At 41.8% G+C, this 23,755-nt stretch overlaps 1 protein-coding gene across 1 annotated transcript; it reads right to left on the bottom strand.

The window, feature by feature from the left end:
• Positions 1-17,847: 17,847 nt before the first annotated feature.
• On the bottom strand, positions 17,848-18,546 carry LOC138896208 (uncharacterized). The gene is made up of 2 exons (XM_070180995.1): positions 18,132-18,546; positions 17,848-17,951 (listed from the first exon to the last, which is right to left on the bottom strand). The coding sequence occupies exons 1-2, from the start codon at positions 18,544-18,546 to the stop codon at positions 17,848-17,850; spliced, it is 519 nt and encodes a 172-aa protein (XP_070037096.1).
• Between the last annotated feature and the right edge of the window lie 5,209 nt (positions 18,547-23,755).

The raw sequence follows: 23,755 nt of genomic DNA, 5'->3' as shown, positions 1-23,755 counted from the left end.
AAAAAACCACTTAAGAAACAGGAACGCCAACAAACAGGTCGAACAAGAGGAGCCTCGGCATGTATTCAACACGATCATTTGGGGGGGTTGATATTACTCAAGGGCTGATGATAAAATGCACTAAAGTGTCTATCACAAAAGAAAAATGCACCCGACATTACATCCCGGAAGGAGCTATCTCGTTCATCGATGAAGATGTCGAGGGCATCGTACAGCATCATAACAATGCACTGGTAATATTTGTACTTATCAATAAATCTCGGGTTAAGTGTGTATTGAATGATCCAGGTAGCTCGGCCAACAACATCAGATCGAGGGTCGTAGAGCAACTGGGGTTATAGGATCAGATTGTACCAGTGATCTAGGTATTGAATGGATTCAACATGGCGTGCGAGACCACAAAAGGTGAGATAACTTTACCGGTAAACACCGCTGGGACCATCCAAGAAAGAAAGTTCTATGTGATCAAAGGGTATATAAGGTACAACGCTTTGTTCGAAAGGCCGTGGGTTCAGAACATGAGGGCAGTGCCTTCAACTTTACACCAGGCGCTGAAATTTCCCACTTCGGGAGGAGTCAAAATGGTCTATGGAGAACAATCGGCTGCAAGGGAAATATTCGTTGTCGATGAAGTGATTTCGGTGCCCGTGGTTTCAACATCAAAAAGCATGGAACCAACCAAAAAAGAAGAAACTAAATAACAATCAATGATACCGGCCTCAGCCGAGCCAGAAAAATAGAAAGATCACGGAGCGGATGATGAGGACGATTACAGTGTCCCGAGATCATTCATAGCACCCGATGACACCGACACCACCAAATCGATGATCGAGTAGTTGGAGCAAGTTATATTAATCGAGCTGCAACCGGATCGAAAGGTATACTTGGGCATGGTGTTAACCCTCGAGCTCAAAAAAAAATTCTTAAAGCTAACGCCGATTGTTTTGACTGGTCCCATCTAGACATGACAGGGATCCTACCGGTGGTAACCAGTCATAAGTTAAGCTTGGATTCTAAGTTACATCCATTCAAGCAGAAGAGAAGGTCACAGTCAGAGATCAAACACGCATTCATCAAGGACGAGGTATCCAAACTTTTGAAAATAGGTTCTATCCGGGAAGTTAAATACCTGGATTGGTTAGCTAACGTAGTGGTAGTGCCTGTAAAAGGAAATAAACAGAGGATGTGTATAGATTATAAGGATCTAAATAAGGCATGTCCAAAGGATTCTTTCCCTTTGCCTAACATCGATCGAATGATCGACGCGATGGCCAGACATGAGATACTCAGTTCTCTCGATGCCTACTTCGGGTACAACCAAATTCGGATGGACCTGCACGATCAAGAAAAGACTTCTTTCATAACCAAATTCGGCACCTAATACTATAACGTAATGTCGTTCGGATTAAAGAACCTCGGTGCCACATACCAACGCCTAGTCAACCGGATGTTCGAAGAACATATAGGAAAATCAATGGAAGTTTATATTAACAATATGTCGGTCAAGTCCCTGCGATCACTGGACCATTTGAAATATTTGCAGGAAACCTTTGACATATTGAGAAAGGACAACATAAAGCTAAACCCGGAGAAGTGTGCATTTAGGGTCAGCTCGGGCAAGTATCTCAGATTCATGGTATCTAATCGGGGAATAGAAATCAATCCCGATAAAATAAATGCCATAGAGGACATCATCGTAGTCGACAACGTCAAGGCAGTATAAAGACTAACCAGGCGGATAGCTGCATTAGGCCGGTTCATCTCGAGATCGTCGGAAAAGAGTCATCGGTTCTTCTCACTATTGAAAAATAAGAACAATTTCTCTTGAACTCTGGAATGCCAGCAAGCTTTGGAAGAACTCAAGAGATATCTATCGAGCCCCCCTTTGCTGCACACTCTAAAGGCAGAGGAACAGTTGTACCTCTACTTGGAGGTTTTCGAGGTGGCGGTTGTGGTGTCCTAGTCCGGGAAGAAAAAGGTACACAATTTCCTATTTATTATGTTAGTAGAACCCTAGGTGATGTTGAAACAAGGTATCCTCACCTAGAAAATTTAGCGTTCGCCTTGCTAATCTCTTCTATGAAGTTAAAATCGTACTTTCAATGCCACCCCATATGTGTCATGACCTCTTACCCGCTAAGGCATGTCATGCATATGACCGAGCTATCGGGACAGCTGGACAAATGAGCCGTAGAGATTAGCGGGTACGATATCGAGTACAAACCCCAGACTACCATAAAATCTCAGATTTTGGCAGACTTTGTGGATGACTTTATGCTGACCTTTATACTTGAGGTCGAAAGGGAATTGTTTCTCACTTCGGGGACTAGCTCGGGGATCTGGACCCTATTCACAGACTGTGCCTCCAGCAGGAAAGGGTCTGGACTCGGTGTAGTATTAAAACCACCTGTGGGTAATGTAATTAGACAGTCCAATAGAACTGTAAAATTGATTAACAATGAAGCCGAGTATAAAGCTATGATTGCAGGTCTAGAACTGGCTAAAGGCCTCAGGGCCGAAGTAATCGAATCCATATATGATTCCCTTTTTATCGTAAATCAAGTCAACGGAACGTTCGAAGTAAAAGAGGAACGGATGTGGAAGTACTTGGATAAATTGCAGGTGACCCTACACCAATTCAAGGAATCGACTCTGTGGCACGTACCTCGGGATCAAAATAATGAGGCTAATGCACTTGCCAACTTGGGGTCGTCTGTCGACTCCGATGAATTCAACTCGGGGCAGTGGTACAGCTTATGAACTCGGTGGTAGAAGGTCACACCGAGGTAAACTCGAAAAGTTTAACTTGGGATTGGAGAAACAAATACATAGACTACCCGAAGACAGGAAAGTTGCCATCGGATCACAAGGAATCAAAAGCCCTGCACACCAAGGCTGCCAGGTTCAGCTTAGTCAAGGGGAAATTATTCAAAAAATCCTTCTTCAGCTCACTAGATAGGTGCTTGGGTCCGGGAGACACCGAATACGCTATGAGAAAGGTCCACGAGGGCACTTGCGGGAACCACTTGGGGGTAGAATCCCTTGTTCATAAACTAATCAGAGTCGGTTACTACTGGAATAAAATGGAGAAAGATGCGAAAGACATCGTACGGAAATGCAATGAGTGTCAAAGACATACCCCAATGATTCATCAATCAGAAGAGATGCTTCACCCGGTCCTGTCGCCATGGCTGTTTATGAAATAAGGGATGGACATCGTCGGTCCTCTGGCACCCGATAAAGCCCAATACATACTACTCATGACTAATTATTTTTCCAAATGGGTCGAGGCTCAAGCGTTCGAGAAGGTCCAGGAGAAAGAGGTCATTGACTTCATCTAGGATCACATAATATGTCGATTTGGGATACAGGCTGAGATCGTTTGCGACAACGAAAAACAATTCATCGGCAACAAGGTAAGTAAATTTTTCGAAGACCACAAAATCAAAAATATATTATCAACGCCTTACCACCCTAGTGGGGAGGAATCAAAGAACAAAACTATACTCCAAAACTTGGAAAAGAGACTGACCGATTTGAAAGGAAAGTGGAAGGAAATCTGGCCCAAAATCTTGTGGGCATACCGAACGACTTCGAAGTCAAGCACCGGAGAGACCTCGTTCTCTCTAGTCTATGGAGAGGAAGCCTTAATACCGGTCGAGGTAGGGGAATCGAGCTTCGGGTTATAGTATGCTACCGAAATGTCAAACAGTGAGGCCATGACCACGAGCCTAGAATTATTGGACGAAAGGTGGAAAACCGCCCTGGTCAGGTTGGCTTCCCAGAAGCAGTGAGTAGGGAGGTACTATAACCGAAGAGCTATACTTCAACATTTTCAAGTCGGGGACTTGGTGTTAAGAAAAGTAACACTACATACCAGGAATCCAAACGACAGGAAATTGGGCCCGAATTGGGAAGGACCATATAGAGTTTCCGGAATAATTGGGAAAGGCTCGTATAAGCTCGAGTCGAGAAACGGTGTACAACTACCGAACAACTGGAATGTGGCACACTTAAAGTGGTACTACTGCTAAGGTACGATCTCAATTCCCTTTTTAATTTCATTATGTTACGGACTAACTTATGCAGGTACTTGGCCGAGGGAAAATGTGACTATTAGGTGTGAAAGCACGTGTTGTACACTTTTTTCCTTAAACTAGTTTTTCTCCCGAAGTGGGTTTTACAACAAGGTTTTTAATGAGGCAATGGTAAAATATGCTACCTTAGTTTCGAAGGTCGGCCTAAAGTCAGAGTTGCTGATCATCTACACCGAACCAACAGAATTCGAGCCCTCACAAGTTCGGCCTCAAATACTGGGGGCCATGTAACGATCCGACCAGTTATTTTGAGAGTTCTAGCCTCGTTCCCCCATTTACTGCTCATTTCATACTTTATAGGTGTTATGTGACTTGCCGGGGTAGTCGGTTCGGGTCCGGAGAGATTTCAAAATGAATTGAGACACTTAATCTAAAGGTTAAAAGCTTAAGTTGAAATGGTTGACTGGATGTTGACTTATGTGTTAACGACCCCATAATAGAGTTTTGATGATTCTAATAGCTCTGTATGGTGATTTTGGACTTAGGAGCATGTCCGTAAAATTATTTGGAAGTCTGTAGTTCAGTTAGGCTTGAAATGGCTAAAATAGAAACTTAAGTATGGAGTTTGACCGGGGAGACGAATTTTTGATATCGAGGTCGGAATCTGATTCCGAAAATTTAAATAGGACCGTTATGTCATTTATGACTTGTGTGCAACATTTTAGGTCAATCGGACTTGATTTGATAGGTTTCGGCATCGAATGTAGAAGTTAAAAATTCTTAAGTTTCATTAAACTTGAATTGGGGTAGGATTCGTGGTTTTAACGTTGTTTGATGTGATTTGAGATTTTGACTAAGTCTATATGATTTTTTAGGACTTGTTGGTGTATTTGGTTGAGGTCCCGGGGGTCTCGGGTGAGTTTCGAATGGTTAATAGATCAAATTTGAACTTAGAACAATTGAAAGTTGTTGTTCCCTACTGATGCAATCGCACCTACAGAAATTGGCTCGTAGGTGTGAGCTCGCAGAAGCAAAATTGGCATCGCAGATGCGAGAGGTCCGCAGAAGCGGACTATGCCTCGCAGAAGCGCAACCACAGAAGTGGCACACACATCGCAGAAGCGAAAATGGTGAGGAAGTCGGGCAGCGCAGGTGCAGAATTTTATTCGCAGATGCGGAGTCGCATCTGCGCTTGGCTCACCGCAGAAGCGAAGGCAGTCTCATGGGCAACCACAAAAGCGGAGTTTTGGGCTGCACCTGCGAGACCGCAGATGCGGCTAAGTAAGTCGGAGGTGCGAAAAAAGCCCTGGACAGAATATATTCGAAAGGTCCGAGATTTTCTCTCATTTTGGACATTTTCAACACGGTTTTGGGCAATTTTTCTTAGAGAATTCACGGGAAAACTTAAGGTAAGTCACTTGTGATCATTGTTAGTAAATAATATTAGATTATCATTGAGTAATTCGACTAAATTACATGTTTTTGAGGTGAAATTAGAGGATTTGTGCCTAGGGATTTCAAAATAAGAATTTGAGATTTGGAGGCCAAGTTAATGTCGGAATTTAGTAATTTTGGTATCGTTGGACTCGTGGTTAAATGGGCGTTCATATTTTTAACTTTTGTCGGGTTTCGAGATGTGGGCCCCACGGGCACTTTTTGAGTTAAATTTTGAATTTTGTTTGAAAATTAATATTTTCATATGGAATTAATTCCAATAATTTGTATTGATTGAATCGAATTAATTGTGACTAAATACGAGGATTTCAGAGGCAAATTCGTGAGGCAAAGGCGTAGCGGAGTAAAGAATTACCCGTTCGAGGTAAGTGACTTGTCTAACCTTGTGTGGGAAAAATTTCCCTTAGGATTGGTATTGATATGATAATTATGATGTGTTGAAAATCGTGTACGCGAGGTGACGAGTGTGTACACGGGCTAATGTTGAAAACTCTGGTTTTAAATTGTGTAGATCTCTGTTACACATTAATTAAATTATTTTATCCGGTTATATTCATCATCATTGATCTATTTTTATATTTTAAATTTGCTTGATATTTTTTCTACTAATTGCTTTACCTGTTTAGTTGAAACTTTATTTCTTTTATTCTGTGCTTATTATTTGAAAGTTGAATTTCTTAATTGAATTATTATTAATATGAAGTATTTGACATTAAAAATTTGGTATTGAGGCAAGGTGTTAAATTTGTGAAATATTATTTTTGTTGAGTTATTCACTTACGAATATTTTGTGAGATTTTGTATTCATTGTAATTGAGCCGTGAGCTCCTTATTGTGGAAATAATATTGTTGTTGATTTATTTTGGCAAGTTAAAATATTTGGGCACTTGAAGTGCAAATTGTGATATATTGTGATATTGATACGCATGCGGTGGTATAAGGTCTGGGTGTTGAAACGCATGCGGTGAGATAAGGGAGGCTTGATACGCGTGGCTAGTAGGGGAATTACTAGAAGTCATGCAGTGTGATAAGGGTGGCTAAAATGCGGGATGCTATTTCGGTAAAATATTTTCTTTAAAATTAAATGTGAAGACTCCCGCGATGATATAAGAAAATGAGATATTGTCAATTTATTTATGATTTGGGACTACGAGGAGATACCTCGGGAGTGCCCTTGTTGATATTTCTTTATGGCTGCATTTGCCTTTGGTTATTTTGTATTTTTCTTAAAGTTGTAAATTTCTGTTTTCCTTCCACGAGATATTATTTGCCCTTATTCTGTGTAGTTAAATTATGACATACTACTTGGTTCATTCGTATTGTCATTTTATTATTATTATATCGTTAAACTTTTCACCCTGTCTTTTATTATTTCTAGTAGGGCCAGACCTGACCTCGTCACTACTCTACCGAAGTTAGGTTTGGCACTTACTGGGTACCGCTGTGGTATACTCATACTACGCTTCTGAACATCTTTTTATGCAGATCCAGGTACTTCTTTTCAGACTATGAATCAGTGAACTAGCCATACGCGCAGACTTCAAAGTTCATCTGCCAGCGTCCGCAGACCTCTGTGTCCACTTCTATCCTTATTATGTTGCTTTCCTTATTCTCTTTAGACTCTGATGTATAGATACACTTAGAATAAATTCTTAGAAGCTTGTGACCTATTTCTACCGGGTTTTGGGAGTTGAAATTATTTGAATTGTAGTTTTATTTATTTCAGATTTCTATTATGTTATTCCGCATTGATAGGCTTAGCTAATATTAGAGACTAGGTGTCATCATGATATCCTACGGAAGGAATTTGGGGTCGTGATAAGTTGGTATCAGAGCTCTAGGTTCATAGGTGTTATGAGTCACAAGCAGGTTTAGCAGAGTCTCGCGGATCGGTACGGAGACGTCTGTACTTATTCTCGGGAGGCTATGGAACTGTTAGGAAAATGTTCACTTCTTTGATTCCTTATCGTGCGCATGACTTCGAAATTCTAAACCATTGTCTTTCCATTATCTCACAAAAGGTAAGGACACGCACAACTGGATCCGACGATCAGAAAGTTTGTTGAATCATGTTCTCCGTCATATCATTGTTGGGGCACTCTTTCACCATTGTCCTATATCTTACCCATATCTCGTGTAGTGGTTCATTAGGCTCTTGCTTGAATGCTATAATTCCATCCCGAAGAATGGCCATGTGCTCGGGGGAGAAGTACTTTAAAATAAATTTCTCCGCTAGTTCATCCCAAGTATGAATGGAATGATTTAGAAAAACGTTCCAACCAATCTAAAGCATTCCCCCGTAGAGAGAAGGGAAAAAGCCTTAGCCTCAAAGCATCCTCAGAGACATTTGTTTGTTTGCTTCCCCAACACGTATCAACGAACCCTTTCAAATGTTTATATGCATTTTGACCCGGTGCACCAGTGAAGAACCCTCATTTCTTGAGCAAAGTGAGCATCACGTTGGTTATTTGAAAGTTGCCCGTCCTAATATGGGGAGGGACTATAGCACTTGCATACCCTTCATTCGGCAACACCCGGTGGGAGCCACTCGTGGTGGAGGTAGGGGTGGAACGGGAACATTGTCTTGAGGCGGTCGGCTTCGTCTATTGGCTTGAGGTTCAAGAGGGACCTCATCCATTGCATCATCATCAACGTCCACATCCCCCACGGCTATGTTTCCGAGCTCATTGTTTTCCATGATTGCACCAACAACACTCACACGTTAGTAACAAGGAAGGAAAAGAAGATATTCCAAAAACACAACAGAGTCGGGATTGAATTCCCTAGGGAGTTATGTGAATGGGTGTTAGTAGTATATATCTTAACGCGTGAGTTTGTATATCTTAATTTTCACTTCCGCAGTATTGGGTTTTGTTTGGAAATCTAAGTTAGACTACAGTTGCGATTTAAAGAATGAAACTAGGAAATTGTTTTTGATTATTTTTCAAATGATAAAAAGACCTAGGGCTATGACCTTCACCTAGGTGTTCGCTTAATGGGTTGTAAACTTTAAAGCTTATTTTATTGGTCGGGGTGTATTATAGCTATCAACACTCAAGTACCCACTCAATACCTCTCGATCAGAGAATGATTTTGCCCAACTTGGCTTTCTCAAGTCTAAATGGGTATTTGAACAAAGCAGTTGATAATAAGCTCAAGTCGGGTTTTACTATCTTTAGGTTCAACCCTTTAATTGGGCTTATCAATCTCTCGATTGACCCAATTTCTTGCTAGCCAAGTTTTTCTAGACTAAGTCTCTCTTTCTCAAGTATAGACCAAGTCAAAAAGGCATGAAATAATATTTACGACCATTAATTCTTCAAATAAAAGCAAAAACATGGCTAGATAATCAACACCCAACCATAAACAAGCAATAAATCAAATACCCATTATGTTTATACACTAGGGTTAGGTTACAACCCTAGTAAGAATCTAGCTACTCATGCTTAAATTAGAAGAAAAAGAATAATAAGTGATAATTAAATCCATATTAATAATTAAAATGATAAAATCAATATTCAAAAAGCTCAAAATAGCAAAAACTAATAAAAAGAGCAAAATAAAACGTCTAGAGTGGTTGCTGATGTCAAAAGTTAACCTAAAAAGGTGAAACTCTTCTACTTATACAAAGCTGAAATTTTCAGATAAAAATGCCCTTTTGGAGATTCTGCGGTCGCACAATTCCATGTGCGGTCCGCACTTTGCTTCAGTTTGAAAAGGTTGAAAATATGCGGCCGCATAATAATGAAGTGCGGCCGCACTGCCCTCTTTCTGCGGTTCGCACAATAATGTCTGCGGCCGCACCTTGTTCTTCTGCGGTCTGCACAATAATGTTTGCGGGTGCACAACTCTTCTTTTGCGGCCGCACAATTTCATGTGTGGTCCTGCGGCCACAGATGGTATTCTGCGGTCCGCACTTTGAGCTTTTGTGTTGTTTTTGTCCTTGAGTTCAGATTACTCCTTCTTGAGTTGGATTTTATCTTAGGAGCTCATCTTCCAGTATTCTTGCAATTAAGCATATTTTATTAGTTTTCGGGAACACAATTAAGTGCTTTTGGACTAAATCGAAAGCTAAAAGGCGCTAATAAGTAATCAAAATCCCCACTTATCAACTCCCCCAAACTTAAGCTTTTGTTGTCCTCAAGAAAATAAAGTAGTTCCCACCTCCAAATGTTAGGATCCATTCCAGCTAATCAAAGGTGAATCAATCATACATCAATTGGGACCAACAATTACCCATGACACTTATGAATTATCAACAAGGCAACAAGTTGAACTTTTAAGCACGAATAGTTCTAATGTGACACTTGAGCATCAAGAGTTGACTTTATTCATCAAGAAAGTTCGCTCTTTCATATAGGTTATTGTGGATCCCAAACTCCTCCTCATTTACTCTCCGTTTGCCTATTTCACTTAAGAATATAGCACTTCATTCAAAAGATTTGTGAAATGTTCGCTCATCTCTCTAAAAAGAATATCGCAAGTACGGATTTAAGTACCATAAGCTTGCCCCTCATGTAAATCACCACTAATGTAAGCTTACTCGGCTTGAAATCACGTAGGGCTTTTTCGGGATGCAATGAAAGCTTTTGGACTAAGGTTGGATAAGCTATGATAGAACGGGTTCATCTTTCCTTAAGCACTCCATGTTCTTTTAACGGCCCATGCTTTTGCCAACTCTTTGAGGCATTTCCTTTTCCTTAGGGGAACTAGAGAGACTTAACATCACTCTTTCTTGGTCATGATACTCATTTTCTCCTTCTTTTCTCTTTTCATGCTTTGCATCATTACTTTTCTTTGAATCCCTTCAACGCTTCAACTTATTCACTTTCTTTTTGCATTTTTTTTTTGCGTTTCCTTTTCTCTTTTGTGCCTTGATACCTTTTTCAAACTCCTCGTCTCTCCCCCAAACTTACGTTTTTAGCCAATTATTTTACAATGGTGTTAAGGAAAGCTCGGGTGCCAAGAGAGGGTCATGACAAAATGGGTAAAGGCTTGTAACATGGTTATCAAATGAAAAAGGTTTTAGGCTCAAATGGGTTGACTAAGGATAACAACATTGGTGGGAATAGAAAATTTCAAGCGGGTCAAGGAGAGCCTACAATCACTTCTCAAGCCAAGTAAAACTTAAAATTTCGCCTAAAAACACATTCGGAGCAAGTTCTAGACCATTTGCACGGGTACTTGGACTTGCAACAACAACCTCTCACCTCTCACGCAGCTGGGTTGTTAAAGAGGATATAGTCAAGGGCCCACAACGACCATATTCAAGATTGAAAATCACTACTGTTCGACTAAACCACTCGATGATTGCCTAAGTCAACACAAGAGTCAAAAGGACACTAATTAGAGATATTTCTTTCCAAAAACCTTATTTCTAACCATAAGCAAGTAGTTAAGTGTGTTGATACCAAGTGAAGCATGTTTGACTCTTCGAGCAAGACTCAATTAGGTCTTTTTATTCATTATTACTACTATTCTTACCTAACCACCAAAAACGGACTCAATCCCTTAAGAGGGTTGTCACGCCATCCATCGTTGGGAAGAGCCACCCGGTTCACACAAACACCACCTTTGAAAGAACCGTGGCATTGAGAAAACCAAAGGCTTACTATCCACTAAAACGTAAAAATAAGCTATTAAATCAAAGAGAAGCTACTAATTCAAAAAGAAGACATACATAAAAATAAAGAAGCTAATAAAGCAAAAAGCTATTAAAAGCTAAATGAATATACATAATGAGGGATAAGAGAGAATATATACATAATGAAAAAGAAGAAGAAAATAGTAATAAGTTAATTACAGGCCAAATGTGTCATAGTTATCAAAATACAGAATCAGAATCATTAAAATGTCAAAACTCCCCCCCCCCCCCCGAATAAAAATAAGCATTGTCCTCAATGCTTAATAAAATACGAGCAAAAGAAAGGTAAGAGTTAAGAAAACTCCCTATGGCGCTACGGCCATCTCTGTGTCCATGGCATCATCACCACCCTCTGTCTCCTCCAACTGGATCTCACCATCCTCAACTCAGGGAGTGGCTGGGTTGGTGAACATCGGACGCACTGCCTCAGCAGTGTCAGCGGCAATGTCTGGCTCCTCAGACTGGCCAGCTGGTGCCACTGGAACTAATGGTGCTGCTGATGGTGTTGGTGCTGATGGTGCTGACATTGCTGGATCTATCAGCATGTCAAATGGAAGATCTCCAGCTGCTGCAATCTTGGTTACCTCTTTCTGTAGCCTTTCAATTGATTTCTTGGACGCCTGGGATTTCCTCATTTTATTTACTTGCTTGCCCAGCTCCTTAATCGCTAATCCATGTTGTACCAAGGTGTTCATTATATTGGTCTGCTTCTCCGGGAGCTTCTTCAAGGTCTCCTCTATTATCGGAGGTATCTGGGGTGCCTAAATGGAGGACTATGTTGTAACAGTACTGGATATGTCAGACAGCTTTGCAGTAGCTATCTGTATCTAGTTGTTGAGGCTCGCTGGTGTCTGGGAGATTCACAACGCAGATAGTGGAGTAGAAGGCATAGGCACCGGCTTCAAAGATGAGTTGGACAGTACTGAGGCTGAAGGTGGAAACAAGGCAGCTGTACTGGAAGATGGCATTGCTGAAGTGGAGGGCATATCTGCAGACTCTACAGCTACCACTGAAGGCTCATCAGACTGGCCTACGATAGTAGTCGGCTGACCCTTTCTCTGTGGGTTCTTTAGATCCATCAGAGAATACCAAGAGAAAGGCTTTTTTGCCCGAACCTTCGTGTCAAAGTCTCGTGGCTCTACCTGTGCATCCATAAGGTACTCAGTGATGGTGTTGGGATACGGGTAGGATGTGTCAGCTTGCCTGGCAACCACTGTCATGTTGGCTGACATCACGGCACCCACATTAATCGGGTATCCGGCCATAATATATACGACTAGAACTGCCAGTGGAATAGGTAAATTGCTCTCGTTCTGGCATGGGTCTAGTCTGTTGCATAAGAAGGTTTGCCACCCCTTCGCCTCGAAATTCAGGGTGTTCCGCTGAATAGGGACCCCTAAAGTGATCCATGGTAGTGGTGGCCCTAGGGCCGCAAGAATCTCAGCTAGCCATGGGCGAGTTGCATCACCCATTACCAGCTTCTCCAAGTACTGCACTGGCTCCATGTCCTCAAATCCCAAGTATGTTTTCAATGTGTGCTGGTCCAACCGCACCTTCAGATTTCTCACTTTTGTTCCATATTGGCATAGAACTCCCGGACCAAGTATTAACCACATCTACTCCTTTCTTTCTCGAAACTACCTCAACACTTCAGGATTGTACTTGTCAAGGTCTTGAAGTGGGAACTTTCGCTCAAGAGTGAGCGATCTCACCGGCCACCACTCACGGAAACTAGTGAAGGCAGCCTGACTCACAAACTGGTCCTCCCAGACCTCTTTCTTCTTTGACCTCTCAAGGACGGCAACTGTGGTATCACATCCTCTACCATCGTCTGGAATATCATCCATAGCAACTACTGGTGCTTAAGGGACAGGTGTAGAATAGGGCTCTAAAGCCTGACTTTCACTCTCCGAACACTCGGAAGTGCTATGTGAGGAGGAAGGTTTGTCTCTAAGTTAGTACATTCTATGTGGCTATTGTGGGTGTGATTGAACCGCATGCTGCTTTTGCACTGAGTCGCCCTCCGATGCTTCCCGATATGGGGCATATGAACTAGATTCGAAGGGTTCGGGTCGTCTTCCTCGGCCTATTGTGGCTTTCTTGTTGATTACCCCTTGGAGGGTAAGGGCTAAATTACTTTTGCCTCTACCTCTGGAAGGCTCACCCCTCCCCTTTGACGTGTCACCACGACCTCGGGATCTGACCATTTTCTGTAACAAGCAACGGCAGAAGTTAGTTATGGCTCAATTGGAAACAGGCAGTATAACACATTTCAGAACATGAATGCAGGGTGGGGAAGTGCGGTCTGCACAATTGCAAGTGCGGTAGCAGATTGGGTTGTGCGGACCGCACAATTTAGAAGTGCGACCGCAGTGATAAAATTGCGGTCCGCACAATTATGAGTGCGACCGCACATCTAAAGTGTGGTCCGCACAATTTTTATTGTGGACGCACATTGGATGCCTCAAAATAACAACTTTTTGAAGATAGAGAATGAGATGATATGCGGTCGCACACATATTTCTGCAGCCGCGGTGAAATTTCTGCGGTCCGTACAATTTTAAGTGCGGTCTGTAGAATCATGCTTCACCAACTACTCTAATCTCTACTTCTGCGGACCGCACAATTTCTTGTGCGGCCGCAGATTTCAAAATTAAGTCGGGCAGATTTTCTAAGGGTTTCAATTTTTGCACAAATTCGACATGGTAATTGCAATAAAACATGATAATCAAGATATCCATTCCCCAAATAGCAATTAGGAGTTGACCCAGCACAATTTAAACCCCCTCATAGACATAAGATTGACCTCTAGTGACAAATGGCCTAAAATAACTAACAAATTGTAAATTAAATTAAGATAATTAAAGAATCCTAGAAGTGATTTGAGCATACCAGATATGAAGGAGTGCAACTTAGTGATCACAGACGTGGGTGGAGTGTGGCAGATGTTTGAACAGATGAGTTTCAAATTTTAGGGTTTAGAGTGCTCAGAGATGGAAAACTTGTACAGTAGTCCAAGGCTACTATTTATACCTATGGGCAGGCTTGAGGAACAAAGTAGAAGTGTGGCCGTATAATTTCTTCTGCGGTCCGCACTTTGTAACCTGGGCGCGCAACTGCCCTTGAAGATCTGTGGTCCGCACAATTTGGGGTGCGGCCACAGATTTTGGCTACGGACCGCACAATTTGATGTGCGGCCGCAGAATGGCCAATTCTCTGACAGACCAAACTTTAGAGAGTTTGCATTTTTCCATCTCAATTTGTGCGGTCCGCACAAGAATTGTGCGGCCGCAATTGCATTCTCCTGTAGCAATAAAAATTGTGCGGTCTACACTTTTTCCATACTTAGCCACTTTTTCTTAGCACAGTTCTTGTAAAGCACACTCATTCCTGCAACACACTTCAAATCTAGTTAGCACAAAATAATACCTATCTAAAGAAGAAGAAAAGAAAAAGAAAAAGAAAAAGAAACATGGGTTGCCTCCCAAGAAGCGCCTGATTTAACGTCGCGGCACGACGCAGATTACCATCACTTCAAATGAATCACTGCCACCACGTGGCCATCATAAACTTGTCCCAAATAATGCTTCACCCGATGACCATTGACTCGGAATACCTCATCATTTTTGTTCTTCAAGTCCAATGCACCAAAAGGTGTCATATCCACAATTTCAAAAGGGCCACTCCATTTAGATTTCAGCTTTCCGAGAAACATCTTCAATCATGAGTTGAACAACAAAACAAGATCGCCCACCTTGAACTCCCTGTTTTGGATGTATTTGTCATGAAGGTACTTCATTCTTTCTTTGTACAAGGACGAACTTGCATATGCATGGTACCAAAATTCATCTAATTTATTCAATTATGCAACCCGCAAGTTAGCAGATGCATCCCAATCAAGATTTAACTTCTTTAAAGCCCATATGGCCTTGTGCTTGAGTTCCACCGGAAGATGACAAGCTTTGCCAAACACCAACCTATATGGAGACATCCCGATAGGAGTTTTAAAGGCAGTCCGATAAGCCCATAGTGCATCATCAAGCTTCTTTGACCAATCTGTGTTAGCATTCACTGTTTTGGACAAAATACTCTTTATCTCTCGGTTTGAGACTTCCACCTGACCACTAGCTTGAGGGTGATAGGGAGTCGTAACTTTATGAGTAACACCATACTAGCTAAGCAAGGTGTTAAAAGCTTTGTTGCAAAAATACGACCCCCATCGCTTATGATAGCCCGCGGAGTACCAAATCTTGCGAAGATGTTCTTCTTCAAAAATGTCACCACACTTCTTGCTTCATTATTGGGTAGAGCAATGTCCTGTACCCATTTAGACACTTTATCAATCGCGACCAAGATGTAGGTGTTTCCAAAAGAACTCACAAAAGGTCATATGAAGTCAATACCCCGCACATCGAAAATATTAATCTCCAAAATGGTGGTGAGGGGCATTTCATTTTGCTTTGAAATTCCACCGGTCCTTTGACATTCATCACAATGCTTGACTAGATCACTTGCATCCTTGTAAAGAGTGGGCTAATAGAAACCACAACTTAGCACTTTGGCCGCTGTTCTTGCTCCACCCTGGTGACCACCGTACGGCGAAGAATGACAAGCCTCAAGAATTTCAACTTGTTCCTCCTACGGTACACATCTTCTAATCACTCCATCCGTACAAATCCGGAAAAGGTATGGTTCATCCCAATAATAGTCTTGACAATCCCGTTTGAGCTTCTTCTTTTGGTTTGAAGAGAACTCATCCGGGGTGATACCATTTACAAGAAAATTTGCTAGATCCGCTAACCATGGCACCTCTTTCATCGAAATGGATAAGAGCTTCTCATCGGGGAAGGAGTCATTGATTTCAAGGCCATCATGCGGCCTCCCCTCCTCCTCCAAACGAGACAAGTGGTTTGCCACTTGGTTTTCACTTCCTTTTCGGTCTTGGATGTCTATATCAAACTCTTGCAACAAAAGCACCCATCTCATCAACCGGGCTTTGGAATCTTTCTTGCTCATAAGGTAACGAAGTGCCGCATGATCCGCGTGGACAATCACTTTTGCAACCATGAAGTACGGGCGGAACTTTTCAATAGAAAATACAATGGCAAGGAGCTCTTTTTCGGTTACAGTGTAATTGACTTGAGCATCATTCATGGTCTTACTATCATAGTAGACTGGATGAACGATCTTGTTGATACGTTGCCCCAAAACTGCTCCAACCGCTACATCACGAGCATCACACATAAGCTCAAAAGGAATACTCCAATTAGGAGCGGTGATAATGGGAGTAGTTGTCAACTTGAACTTGAGAAAATCAAATGCTCTCATGCAATCATCACTAAAGTGAAATTTAGCATTTTTCTCCAAAACCTTGCACAAGGGGTTCACCACTTTGGAAAAATCCTTTATGAAACGCTTGTAGAACCCCGCATGACCCAAGAAGCTTCTCACGCCTTTCACGGATGTTGGAGATGGAAGTTTAGAAATCACCTCTATTTTCGCTTTGTCTATTCCCTTCTTTGAAATCTTGTGGCCAAGGACAATACCCTCCTCGACCATGAAATGGCATTTCTCCCAGTTCAATACCAAGTTCGTTTCTTCACACCTTCCCAATACCTTAACCAAATTTGCCAAGCAATCATCAAGGGAATCCTCGACTACCGAAAAGTCATCCATGAAGACTTCAAGGTAGTCCTCTGCCATATCCGTAAAGATCGCCATCATACACCGTTGAAAGGTTGTCGGTGCATTGCATAAGCCAAATGGCATCTGCTTGAAAGCGAAAGTGCAATAGGGACAAGTAAAAGTTGTTTTCGCTTGATCTTTCGGGGCAATAAGGATTTGATTGTAGCACGAATATCTATCTAGAAAGTAATAAAATGGTCGGCCGGCCAACCTATCAAGTATTTGGTCAAGAAATGGTAGTGGGAAATGGTCTTTCCTTGTGATTTTTTTAGCTTCCGATAGTCCATACACACTCTCCATCCGGTCACCGTTCTTATTGGAATCAACTCGTTCTTATCATTAGTGACCACATTTGTGCCCCTCTTCTTCGGAACACATTGCACCGGAGAAGTCCATGAACTATCAGAAATGGGGTAGACAACCCCGGCATCTAACCACATTATGATCTCTTTTTTGAACACCACTTGCATGACTTTATTGAGTCTCCTTTGATGTTCAATGGAGGATTTGGCATCTTCCTCCAAATTAATCTTGTGCATGCAAAATACGGGACTTATTCCCCGAATATCTGCCAAAGTCCACCCAATAGCTTTCTTCCTCTTTGTGGAGCACCACCAATGTAGAGTCAACCTGCATGTTAGTCAAGCAAGAGGAAAGAATAACCGGTAAAGTAGAGCAAGGGCTAAGGAATTCATACCTGAGATGTGGAGGTAATGGCTTCAACTCCAAGATAGGAGGCTCTTCAATTGAGGGCTTTATAGGAGGAGTTTTCCTATTCTCAAGATCCAAGGAAAGTTTCTGAGGTGCATAATTATATGACCTCGTCCCTTGCAAAGAATTAACATATTCCATGAATCCATCCATTTCATCATCATCAAAATTGAGCAAAACGGCCTCCAACATGTCACCCACATTAATCGTGTCACTTGTATCATCAATAATCATATCGGTCACCAAGTGCACGAACGAACACACTTCATTGCTATTCGGTTGCCTCATAGATTTGCACGCGTAGAACACCACCCTTTAATCACCCACCCGGAAAGTGAGTTCACCGGCTTCCACATCAACAAGAGCCTTTCCGGTAGCAAGAAAAGGTCTACCAAGAATAATCGGCACCTCATATTCCACTTCACAATCAAGAATAACAAAATCCACCAGGAGAATAAACTTGTCAACTCGAACCAATACATCCTCAATCACCCCCAATGGTCTCTTCATACGATCGGCCATTTGTAATCTCATAGATATGGGTCTTGGTTGCCCAATTCCCAATGTCTTGAAAACTGAATAGGGCATCAAGTTGATACTCGCCCCAAGATCACAAAGAGCTTTTGCAAACTCGGCACTTCCAATGGTACAAGGAATTGTAAAATCATCGGGATCTTCCAGCTTTGGAGCCATTGAATGCACAATTGCACTCACTTGGTAAGTGACTTTGATATTTTCCAAATTCATCGATCTCTTCTTTGTCACAAAGTCCTTCATAAACTTTTTATATTCAGGCATTAGCTCCAAAGCTTTAGCTAATGGCACATTTATAGAGAGACTCTTCATCGTATCAATGAACTTCTTGAATTGATACTCGCCATTTTTCTTGACAAGCCGTTGAGGATAGGGAGGAGGTGGCTTAGGAAATGGTGCCTTAGCTTTTTGCACTACTGGTTCCGGTATATCAATCACATAATCCCTAGATGGGTTCACATCCTCTTGAGTCTCTTCCATCATGTAATCAACATCAATTCACACTTCATCATTTGCTTGCACAACATTGTTCGGGATCTTCTCTTCTTCTACCACTTGCTCATCGTTCACAAGTTTCCTTTAACTTGAGGTTGGTGTATTCCACCTCTTCTACTTCTTGTAGTAATATCCATGACATGTCCCGTAGTGTTCCCACCCTTCGGGTTCACTACCATATCACTTGGTAGTGCCCTCTTAGGATGAAAATTTGAAGCTTGAGATATTTGACCCATTTTCACTTCTAAGTTACGGATTGATGTGTTGTGTGAAGCAAGTTGGGCATCGGAATCGGCATTCTTCTCCATCATTTGTTTGAACGTGTTCTCAATATGACTCATTTCATTATTGGAGGAACTAGGACCATGAGAAGGATAAGGAGGTGGGTTGCTCAGTTGTTGGTACATCGGGGGCCTTTGAAAACCCGACCCCCGATTTCCTTGGTTGTTGTTCCACCCGCCTTGGCTGTTGCCTCCCCAATTGCCTTGATTATTATTGTTTTTCCAATTCACTTGGTTATTGCTTCCACTCCAATTTCCTTGATTGTTTCCACTATTCCAATTACCTTGGTTGCTACAATTCCAATTGCCTTGATTATTCGAAGGTCTCCATTGTTATTGACTAGGGCCTTGGTAGTTGTTTCTTTTCCCTTGATAGTTGCTCACCTAATGGACCTCTTCATCTTGATCATTGTAAGAATCTCCTTGATCAAACCCACTATCATCTTGCATAAAATTGTCCACTCTTTGTTGCACTTGTAGACTTCTTGTTATTCTCTTGTTTACCATCATATTGACTCCCTCCACAGAATTGACTTACCTCGGGTTTTGCACTTGTTGAAGTTGAGCCTTTGCCAATTGGTTCATGGGGGTTGTCAACTCGGCTATTGCTTGCTCATGGTCATGTAACTCTTTTTGAAGAAGAATCACATTTAGATCACCTTGTGGAACATTGACTCTAGATTGCCACGCCGATGAAGTATCTGCCATTTCATCCAAAATATCACACGCCTCTGCATAAGGCGTAGTCATGAAGTTCCCACCAATAAGTTGATTCACTACACATTGGTTGGTGGTATTGATTCCCCAATAGAAAGTTTGTTGAATCATGTTCCCCGTCATATCATTGTGGGGAACTCTTTCACCATTGTCCTATATCTTTCTCATATCTCGTGTAGTGATTCATTAGGCTCTTTCTTGAATGCTAGAATTTCATCCCGAAGAATGGCCATGTGTCCGGGAGAGAAGTACTTTGAAATAAATTTCTCCGCTAGTTAATTCCAAGTATGAATGGAATGATTTGGCAAACGTTCCAACCAATATAAAGCTTTCCCCCATAGAGAGAAGGGAAAAACCCTTAGCCTCAAAGCATCCTCAGAGACATTTGTTTGTTTGCTTCCCCAACACGTATCAACGAACCCCTTCAAATGTTTATATGCATTTTGACCCGGTGCACCGGTGAAGAACCCTCGTTGCTAGAGCAAAGTGAGCATCACATTAGTTATTTGAAAGTTGCCCGCCCTAATACGGGGAGGGACTATAGCACTTGCATACCCTTCATTCGGCAACACTCGGTGTGGAGCCGCTCATGGTGGAGGTAGGGGTGGAACGGGAACATTGTCTTGAAGTGTTCGGCCTCATCTATTGGCTTGAGGTTTAAAAGGGACCTCATCCATTGCATCATCATCAACGTCCACATCCCCCACAGCTATGTTTCCAAGCTTATAGTTTTTCATGATTGCACCTACAACACTCATACGTTAGTAACAAGGGAGGAAAAGAAGATATTCCAAAAATACACCTAAGTATATAGCTAACACCGTATTTTAGCTCCCCGAAAACGGCGCCAAAAATTGATCTCGTCCAATTTCACTCCTCTATTTGAGGATATGAAAACGGTCGATGCAATAATAATACCTAACAAAGTCGGGGTCGAATTCCACAGGGAGCTATGTGAATGGGTGTTAGTAGTATATATTTTAATGCATGAGTTTGTATATCTTAATTTGCACTTTCGCAATATTGGGTTTTAGTTTGGAAATCTAAGTTAGACTACAGTTGCGATTTAAAGAATGAAATTAGAAAATTATTTTTGATTGTTTTTCAAATGATAAAAAGACCTAGGGCTATGACCTTCACCTAGGTGTTCGCTTAATGGGCTGTAAACTTTAAAGCTTCTTTTATTGGTCGGGGTGTATTAAAGCTATCAACACTCAAGTACCCACTCAATACCTCGGTCAGAGAGTGATTTTGCCCAGTTTGGCTTTCTCAAGCCCTGGGTATTTGAACAAAGCAGTTAATAATAAGCTCAAGTTGGGTTTTACTATCTCTAGGTTCAACCCATAAATTGGGCTTATCAATCTCCCAATTGACCCAACTTCTTGCTAGCCAAGTTTTCCTAGACTAGTCTCTCTTTCTCAAGTAAAGACTAAGTCAAAAAGGCATGAAATAATATTTGCAACCATTAATTCTTCAAATAAAAGCAAGAACAAGGCTAGATAATCAACACCCAACCATAAACAAGCAATAAATCAAATACCCATTAAGTTTACACACTAGGGTTGGGTCACAACCCTAGTAATAATCTAGCTACTCATGCTTAAATTAGAAGAAAAAGAAGAATAAGTGATAATTAAACACATATTAATAATTAAAATGATAAAATCAATATTCAAAAAGCTCAAAATAGCAAAAACTACTAAAACGAGCAAAAGAAAACGTCTAGAGTGGTTGCTGATGTCAAAAGTTAACCTAAAAAAGTGAAACTCTTCTATTTATACAGAGCTAGAATTATCGGACAAAAATACCCTTTCGAAGTTTTTGCGGTCGCACAATTCCATGTGCGGTCCACACTTTGCTTCAGCTTGAAAAGGTTGGAAATCTGCGGTCGCATAATAATGAAGTGCTGATGCACTGCCCACTTTCTGCGGTCCGCACAATAATGTCTGCAGCCGTACCTTGTTCTTCTGTGGTCTACACAATAATGTTTGCGGCCGCACAGCTCTTCTTTTGCGGCCGCACAATAATTGTGCGGTCCACACTTGAGTTAGACTGGAGGTGTAGGTTCTCGGAACTTTTACTCTGACCTAGCTTTTGCGGCCGCACAATTTCATGTGCGGTCAGAATCTTGCAACATTCTCTGATGGAATTGTTTCATGACCTGCGGCCGCAGATGGTATTTTGCGGTCCGCACTTTGAGCTTTTGTGTTGTTTTTGTCCTTAAGTTCAGATTACTCGTTCTTGAGTTGGATTTCATCTTGGGAGCTCATCTTCCAATATTCCTACAATTAGGCATATTTTATTAGTTTTCGGGAACACAATCAAGTGCTTTTGGAATAAAATGAAAGCTAAAATGCGCTAATAAGTAGTCAAAATTCCCACTTATTACCAGTCCCAGCAGCCACGTCCTCCGATGGCTTGTTTTGAGTGTGGTAACACTCGTCATATCATGAGGAATTGCCCCATACTTAGGAGGGGTGCACCTCTACAGATTTCTCAGGCCCTACTCATTCCACATGGCCCATAAGTTTCTCAAGCCATAATTACTGCACCAATTGCTACTCCACCTGCACAGCCAGCTAGAGGTGGAGGTCGGACAGGTAGAGGTCACCCTATAGGGGGAGGCCAGGCCAGATATTATGCCCTTCCTGCTAGGACAGAGGCAGTTGCATCTGATTTTTTTATCACATGTGTTGTTTCGGTCTGTCATAGAGATGCATCAGTCTTATTTGATCCAGGCTCCACTTATTCTTATGTGTGATCTTATTTTTCCCCGTATTTGGGCGTAGCCCGTGATTCATTGAGTTCTTCTATTTATATATCTACACCCGTGGGTGATTCTATTATTATTGACCGCGTGTATCGGTTGTGTTTGATTGTTATCAGTGGTTTTGAGACCAAAGTTGATTTATTATTGCTCAGTATGATGGATTTTGATATTATTTTTAGAATGGACTGGTTGTCGCCCTATCATGCTATCCTTGATTGTTATGCCAAGACGGTGACAGTGGCTATGCCAGGTCTACCGCGGCTAGAGTGGAGAGGTACCTTAGATTATGTTCCTAGCAGGGTTGTTTCATTTCTTAAGGCTTAACGAATGGTTGAGAAGGGGTGTGGTGCGTATCTGGCCTATGTGAGAGATGTTAGTGCTAATACTCCTACCGTAGAGTCAGTTCTGGTAGTAAGGTATTTTCCAGATGTATTTCCAGCGGATCTTCCGAGTATGTCGCCCGACAGAGATATTGACTTTGGCATTGATTTGTTACCGAGCACTCAACCCATTTCTATTCCACCATATCGTATGGCCCCAGCAGAATTGAAAGAATTAAAAGAGCAGTTACAGGAACGGCTTGATAAGGGTTTTGTTCGGACCAGTGTATCGCCTTGGGGTGCTCTTGTCTTATTTGTAAAGAAGAAGGATGGTTCTATGCGGATGTGTATTGATTACCGCCAGTTGAACAAGGTTACAGTGAAGAACAAGTACCCATTGCCATGTATTGATGACTTATTTGATCAGCCTCAGGGTGCTAGAGTGTTCTCTAAGATCGACTTGCGTTCAGGCTATCATCAGTTGAAGATTCGGGAGCTAAATATACCGAAGACTGCTTTCAGGACTCGGTATGGTCACTATGAATTCCTTGTAATGTCTTTTGGGCTGACCAACACACCAGCATCATTTATGCATTTGATGAATAATGTATTTCAGCCCTATCTTGACTCATTCATTATTATGTTTATTGACGACATTCTGGTGTATTCCCGGAGTCGAGAGGATCATGAGCAGCACCTGAGGACTATGCTTCAAAATTTGAGAGAAAAGAAGTTATGTGCAAAATTTTCAAAGTGTGAATTCTGGCTTGATTCAGTAGGATTTTTGTGTCATATAGTTTCATGCGAGGGGATCAAGGTAGATCCGAAGAAGATTAAAGCAGTGTAGAGTTGGTCCAGACCGTTCTCAGCTACGGAGATCCGGAGTTTTCTTGGCTTGGCGGGGTATTTTCGCCGATTTGTAGAGGGTTTTTCTTCTATTATTGCACCTTATGACCAAATTGACCCAGAAGGGTGCTCCGTTCAGGTGGACCGAGGAATGTGAGGAGAGCTTTCAAAAGCTCAAGACAACTTTGACTACAGCCCCAGTATTGGTATTACCTACAGGTTCAGGGTCTTATACTGTGTATTGTGATGCGTTGCGCATT

This window comes from Nicotiana tomentosiformis, chromosome 7 (assembly GCF_000390325.3).
Source record: "Nicotiana tomentosiformis chromosome 7, ASM39032v3, whole genome shotgun sequence".
In the NCBI taxonomy this organism is placed as follows: Eukaryota; Viridiplantae; Streptophyta; class Magnoliopsida; order Solanales; family Solanaceae; genus Nicotiana; species Nicotiana tomentosiformis.
This window is presented reverse-complemented; position numbering and strand designations above follow the sequence as displayed.